We start from the raw sequence: 7,884 nt of genomic DNA on the forward strand, positions 1-7,884 counted from the left end.
TAGCTTTTAATAGGAATCCGCGACTTAAGTAGCACAAAAAATAAAAAGTTGAACCAAACTAGTACAAAAAAAAAAAAAGAACATAAGTAGTATTCACGCACGAAATTCGTGCGTGAAAGGACCAAACTGCATAGACGCAGTTTTGGCCTTTCACGCACGAATTTTGTGCGTGAAAGGACCAAACTGCAAAATTGCAGATCAGGCCTTTCACGCACGAAATTCGTGCGTGAATGGGCTCCAACATATATTGGCCCCATCTTCCCCACCAGCGACTGCTCCCTTCCCCACCCCCATTAAAGCCCGTTCCAGTGGTCCCACCCCCCTTAAAACGATAATTTCGTGTTATTTTTCAATCCAAAACTCAATTGGTATATTGAAGTGTAGGAACAAGTTTCTAAGGTTGGATTTCGGAATAGAGCGGCGTATAACATATTTCAAAAACTCCAAAAAAGCTTCAATCTAGGTATTTCACTATGAATTTTCTATTACATTGTTAAATATATTATTACCCTAAGCATGATCATTGTATAACTGTTGTGCATTACTCGTTTTTTTTTTTTTTTTTTTTTTTTTTTTGCGTTTTTGGGCAGTCCGTGCACTGTTGGGACTGCCCATTTTTTCATTTTTTTTATTTGTTTATCTATTGTTAATTAGTTAATTATTTATTGCTTGTTTATTTAGTATTTGTTAATTGCTGGATTAGCGACTTAAGTATTTGTTAATTGTTGGATTAGCGACTTAAGTATTTATTAATTGTTAGACTAGCTATTTCAATTGTTAGACTGGCTAATTATTTATTTTGTTTTTGTTAAGCCAATTGTTTATTTGTTAATAATTTCTTAATTGTTTCATTAGTTAATTAATTGTTTATTTGTTAATTGTTGGATTAGCGACTTAAGTATTTTTTAATTGTTGGATTAGCGACTTAAGTATTTATTAATTGTTAGACTAGCTATTTCAATTGTTATACTGAATAATTATTTATTTTGTTTTTGTTAAGCCAATTGTTTATTTGTTAATAATTTCTTAATTGTTTCATTAGTTAATTAATTGTTTATTTGTTAAATATACGATAATAATTTATTAATTTTTTGATTAGTTACTTAATTGTTTATTTATTAAATATGTGATAATAACTTGTTAATTATTTGATTAGTTAGTTATTTGTTTATTTATTAATTATTTATACTAATTGTATGCTAACTAATTGTTAATTATTTGACTTATCTTTATATTTTAGGAATGAAAACCCTTAGTTTAGGATTCTTAACCCGTAGCCTAGGATTGAAAACCCTTAATATAATTTTCTATAAAAGATTACATAACTAATATTACTTGTTAATGATTTATTTAAAATACGTAAAACAGATGGGTCACCACAATCTTTAATAAAATATTCAATAAAAGATTACATAACTAATACTAATACTACTTGTTAATGATTTATTTAAAATGCGTAAAATAGATGGATCACCACCCTCTTGATCCGGGGCCCTTCGACCGACAGTTACTATATCTTCAGCCCGAGCATAGGTCGCAACATATATGGACATCCGACCTGCAGCCTGAGTCTCAGGTCCGTACCCGGTTAGGGGACTCAGCATGGGAGATCTTAGATGCTCGCCCACCACATCCTCGTGTCCTGGATATACTACGTCGGGGCGGTATCTACCGGTGCGTCGAAGTTGGTCGGGTACAGCACGATAGGTCGCTAGTGACGGCATTGATTGAGAGGTGGCGACCGGAGACGCACACATTTCATGTCCGCACCGGTGAGGCTACCATTACCCTTCAGGATGTGGAGGTCATTTATGGGCTACAGGTTGATGGACGCCCATTGTATATTGAGGAGCCTCCTGTGCTGCCGCCTTACCGGGGTGAGTTGATTAGGCTCACCGGTTTCGCGGCTCTGGATGGTCATATTTCCGGCCAGAGTCGGCTTTTGTTGTCGGCCCTTTACGCTCACTTGCGCCTCACAGACATGCAGCATCCGATTGGAGAGGACACGCCTCAGGCTGATGTTGATCGACGTGCGCGTCTATACCTACTCATCATATTAGGGGCCATCCTATTCCCGAACACTTCGGGTTCGCATATGAGCTTGAGGTATCTTCGGTATATCGACGATCTCGCCGAGATAGGATGTTATAGTTGGGGCGCTGCTGTGCTGGCCTACATGTATCGAGGATTATGCCGATGTTCTATGGGCACGAGGGTAGAGGTCCCTGCATTTTGCTCGCTTCTTCAGGTAATATATTTAAGTGTGTGTAACTATACACAAAATATATTTATTTAAAACGACGACTGATATTTTTTTTTTAATTGACTATATTAGATATGGGTGTGGACTAGGTTGAGACCTTTTCAGCCCATACCAGCTGACCCTCCCGCTGACTATCTTACTGTCCCGATGCCATACGCGCGGAGATGGTCGCGAGGCGTACGCCGACGTGTGGAGACGCACCACAGCCTTCTCCCGTTTAGGGATCAGCTATACCGCATGACGGCGCAGACGGTATGTTCATATTTTGGATTCACACGCTAGACCACATAACTACTATTTTAGTCTTTTGTTGTTAACTAGTTCAATTCTTTTTACAGGCTTTTATATGGACACCGTATGATCATATTTTGGATGAGCTGCCGGCGTTTTGTAGGGCTGGTAAGCACATGTGGATGTCGCGGTGTCCATTGATACATATGGATATCGTTGAGTATCACGCGCCCGACCGCGTGTTACGGCAGTTTGAGTATGTACAGAATATACCCGTGGCTACGGTTTGGGAGCATGACCACTATGCGAGGGACGAGCGTGCGGGCGTCGATGATGCATGGCGACTCCATATGCAGCAGCAGGTCCAGAGTTGGGATGTGAGGATGGCGAGCCTAGCGGTGGTCGGACATGACACTCCCATCCATGTGTACATGGAGTGGTACATGCGGATCACTCGCATCATTATTGGCAACCCCTCTAGGCGTCGTCCAGATGGCCTGGGATATGTAGCTCTCGCAGGAGCGTACGAGGCGTTGGTAAGTTTTATTAGTCTTAAACTTAAACCATCGTCTTATGTACTACTTTACAAATTTATTCAATTGTTAATATTGACAAACATATGCAGGTTAGGCCTAGGGATAGTCTCCGGCATACTACATGTGGGACCCATCCTCGATAGTGTATATACATTAGTGTTGTAAAATTTATCGTAAATAACATATTTTTTTTGCATATTTAGTCTTTATTATTGTTTCACATCGTAAATTGAAAGTGCAGCAACTACCACAGAAGCCCTAAAATCTGTGCGTGAAAGTTGAAAAATGTATTTTACCTTTTCACGCACATATTTTGTGCGTACCTAATGAAATCACATTTTCCCCTTTCACGCACAAATTCTGTGCGTGAAAGTGGGAAAATGTATTTTACCCGTTCACGCACAGATTTCGTGCGTGCCTAATGAAAGCATATTTTCCCCTTTGACGCACAAATTTTGTGCGTGAAAGTGAAAAAATATATTTTATCCTTTCACGCACAGATTTTGTGCGTGAAAGTGCACCAACGTGTAAATCCTAAAATCTGTGCGTGATAGTGGAAAATATATTTTTTCACTTTCACGCACAAAATTTGTGCGTGAAAGTGCACCAAGTTGCCACGTACACCCTAACATTTCAGGAATCTATGACACATAAAGGCTTGAATTGACAATACGTTGCTGCAATATTTGACCGTTTTGTATTGCGCACCATTTTAATGCGCACTATAAGTATTGATTTGACAACATTTCAAGAATCTATGACACATAAAGGCTTGATTTGACAATACGTTGCTACAATATTTGACCATTTTGTATTGCGCACCATTTTAATGCGCACTATAAGTATTGATTTGACAACATTTCAGGAATCTATGACACATAAAGGCTTGAATTGACAATACGTTGCTGCAATATTTGACCGTTTTGTATTGCGCACCATTTTAATGCGCACTATAAGTATTGATTTGACAACATTTCAGGAATCTATGACACATAAAGGCTTGATTTGACAATACGTTGCTGCAATATTTGACCGTTTTGTATTGCGCACCATTTTAATGCGCACTATAAGTATTGATTTGACAACACACCACGCATGACGATTTCAGGAATCTATTTAACTTGAAGGCTTGACGAGTGAAAAACTCATCAATTGCATAAGTCTAAGTCTTACAAGTCACAAAAGAAAATCAAGCTTCATTGAAAAAATGTCTCAAAATGCTTCACGTGTTAAGGTTTCACTATTTTGGGATGGAGATATCGTCGAGGACAATTACTCCATTCGTTATAGTACCAAACCAAAAGTCCATGTTAAATTTCCAACAAATTTAGATTATGAAACACTAGTCATGTACATACACGAAAGAATGAAAACTACACCCACTGAGTTTGGAATCTCAATAACTGGCAGATATCCACAAACAATATCAAACGGTGTAGTGCGTTATGGCATGCACAATATCAACGATGATGAATCTTTGAGTGATTATTTGGGATCGCCGGAAGAATATCGTGATTTAGTATTCATTAATGTTCTTGAGATGTATGTTGAAAAGATACCTCGGGAAGAAATCCCTCAAGTCCAGCCTATTCATGGTAACACATATGGGGACTTTAATTCCTATGGAGACATTTTGAGTGCTCAAGTGCCGCTGGAAAATCTAACCCAGCAATTTAATCAAGCTTACAATGAAAATTGGTAAATATGAGTTTTTTTATATTATTATTACGTGTAGTAGCATATGTTTGTTGTATGAATTGATAATAACCAGTTTTCAAATCTTTATAGGAACTATTCTCAAAACTCACCAGTGGTACCAAATATGGATGTTGGTCAATCCTCTCAGTTCGGTGGAGTTGATCATTCTCCACACCATGACAGTGCTTATGAGCAACAGTAAGTTCATCACCTTGATATTAATTTATCTATATATATGTATGAAGTTGGTATTTAAAATATGTTATTTTTCATGTAGGAGGATGAATGCACTTAATAATGAAGATTTTCCTAATTATTATGAGTCATCATCAAGTGATGATGATGAAATAGCTAATAATGCAGAGGTAACCGATGACGATGTTCAAGTTGGTATGACCAACAGTATTCCTCAAAGCCAAAACCAACAAGAACCAATACACCACCACATACCACCATCGATGGCTGAAAAACCAACTTCTGAAAGCCCAATTCAGTGGCATTCTAACAATATCCCTTATCTTGATAGCCTGCAGGGTCGTGATGATGCATTTGTCTTCACAAGAGAAGATTATGATAGTCGCTTAAAAACCTGGATTGAACCTAAGGATCTCAACAAAGATCGATGCTACCTTGCAAAGGGAATGTTGTTCGCATCCAAAAGAGCTTTGCAACGGGCTGTCAAAATTTATTGTTTTAAGGACATGAGGGAGTTTAAGGTTCATCTATCAACCTCAAAGATATGGAGGCTAGTTTGTAAACGACGGTATCAAGGCTGTGAGTGGTTGCTTCGGGGAATTGTTAAGCCTGATGGTATGTGGGCTATCACAAAATTCCGCGAAAGACACACTTGTGATATGGAAGAAAATCGAGCAGATCATTATAATTTAGATACAAACATGATTGCTCAAGTGTTACTCAAAGACATTGCCGAAACGCCAAGGTAACTTATCCTACCTAGTACATTATATGTCTTATATCAATTGAAAGATCATTACTAAATGTTGTTTGTTTAAACTTGTGCAGGTTCCCCATCAAAGATTGTATTCGAAACGTTCAAGCCGTATATAGAAAAACTATAAGCAACAGAAAGGGATTTCTCGGGCGTAGACGCGCTTTTGAGATGGTCTTTGGAAATTGGCATACTTCTTTTCGATCGCTGCCACGGTATATGGCAGCTCTACAACATTTTAATCATGGTACTGTTGTAGAGTGGCGACTTATAGAGGGTAAAATCTTCAACTTCGTATTTTGGACATTCAAACCATGCATTGATGGTTTTGCTCACTGCCGACCAGTGATATCCATAGATGGTACGCATGTATATGGTGCCTACGACATCAAGCTCCTAATTGCAATAGGAATGGATGCCAATGGGTCAATATTTCCTCTTGCTTTCGCAATTGCCGCTAACGAGAGCAACGACACATGGGGGATCTTTTTGACCCATTTGAAAACTCATGTTATTAAGGATCGTACCGGTATATGCGTGCTGTCTGATCGTCATAAAGGCATATTGCACAATATGGATAATTTACCGGGGTGGCAGCCTCCCGTTGTTTACCATCGCTATTGTTTAAGCCATTTGAAGGCAAATTTGCAATCAACGTTTCACAATGGCACTCTAAACAAATTGATGTGGGGGGCTGCGATGGAGCATCAACAACGAAAATGGGCTGCAAAAATGGATCTGATCAGGTTAGTGAGTGAACCCGCATACGTTTAGTTGATGAAGCTCGATGTTGAAAAATGGACGCTTCATGCTGATGGAGGAAAAAGATGGGGCATTCTCACAACAAACAGCTCAGAGTCTTTCAACGGCTTGCTGAAATCTGCTCGAGGACTACCTGTCACCGCAATGATGAGAATGACTTTCAAGCAGGTGGTGGAGCGATTTGTTGTTAGGACAAGGCAGTCCAGAGCGATATTAGCCGACGGCGGGACATGGATGCCAAAGCCCTTCAAAACTATGGAGCATTATAGGAAAAAATGTGAGCGTCACCAAATGACCGAGTATGACCCAATTCAACATGTGTATGAACTTAGGACGGGTTATTACAACGGTAAGGGTGGAAACGTGCATACCGTTTATGAGGCAACAAGAACATGCACTTGTGGTAAGTGGCAAACGTACCACATGCCGTGTTCTCATGCTGTCAAGTGCTTCGAGAGAATGAGAAAAACGGTAACAAATTATGTGGCGGGGGAATACAAGGTCCACAGTTACCTTAGAGTATATTCCGGCAAATTCCACCCACTTCGTAATGAAGCTTATTGGCCAAACGAGCCGTTTTCGATGGTTGCTAACAAGGATTACATTAGAAAATTGGGCATTAACTCACGGAGTCGTAGACCCAATCAAATGGATGTTAGTGAAAGAACTTACTCTTGCAAGTGCTCTATATGTAAGCAATATGGCCATGACAAGCGTTCATGTGGGCAACAAGGCCGTGGTAGTACAAGCACGTCTCGAAGTAATAGATCCTCTAGAACTTGAAGATTGTATTGTTATTGTAATTTATTATTGTATTGCTTTGAATTAGTATTGTAATTAAATGGAATGAATTATTTTTTAATTAGTATAGACCTCTCGTATTGGATGAATTATTATAAAATCAAATATTTAAATTTGTACATTCAAATATAATAAAACACTTAAATCAAAACCCTATAAATATTACAAGTTTCAAAACTTGCTTCGGGGCACTTTAGAACCCCTAAAACGACGATCCAAATGTTTAGGTGGACTTGATGTAATGAGCCGACATTATTGTACGCAAAAAAAGATATTAAAATATAACTAATCTTTGCCCAAAGTATGGAAAAAAACGTGATTTGAAAGGTAACGCAAAAAAAAAAAAAAAAGCCTCACCATTAACGCACAAAATTCGTGCGTGAAAGTAGTACTCTTCTTTTTTTTTTGGATGACCCATTAACGCACAAAATTCGTGCGTGAAAGGCCAAAACTGCATTTTTGCAGTTTAGTCCTTTCACGCACGAATTTCGTGCGTGAATACTACTTATGTTTTTTTTTTTTTTTTTTTTTTGTACTAGTTTGGTTCAACTTTTTATTTTTTGTACTACTTAAGTCGCGGACTCCTTTTAATAGCAACGGTATGCATCCATCCATCCACACATCATGAAGAACTCTTTTTTTAT

The 7,884-nt window shown here is 38.5% G+C and overlaps 1 protein-coding gene across 1 annotated transcript; it reads left to right on the forward strand.

Annotated features, from left to right (window-relative positions):
• The first annotated feature begins 1,437 nt into the window (after nt 1-1,437).
• LOC132643978 (serine/threonine-protein phosphatase 7 long form homolog) lies at nt 1,438-3,312 on the forward strand. The gene is made up of 3 exons (XM_060360507.1): nt 1,438-2,248; nt 2,336-2,490; nt 3,267-3,312. Exons 1-3 carry the CDS (start codon nt 1,466-1,468, stop codon nt 3,310-3,312), a joined length of 984 nt encoding a protein of 327 aa, XP_060216490.1. The 5' UTR covers nt 1,438-1,465.
• Nucleotides 3,313-7,884: the final 4,572 nt, after the last annotated feature.

The sequence above is a fragment of the Lycium barbarum genome, chromosome 6, assembly GCF_019175385.1.
Source record: "Lycium barbarum isolate Lr01 chromosome 6, ASM1917538v2, whole genome shotgun sequence".
In the NCBI taxonomy this organism is placed as follows: domain Eukaryota; kingdom Viridiplantae; phylum Streptophyta; class Magnoliopsida; order Solanales; family Solanaceae; genus Lycium; species Lycium barbarum.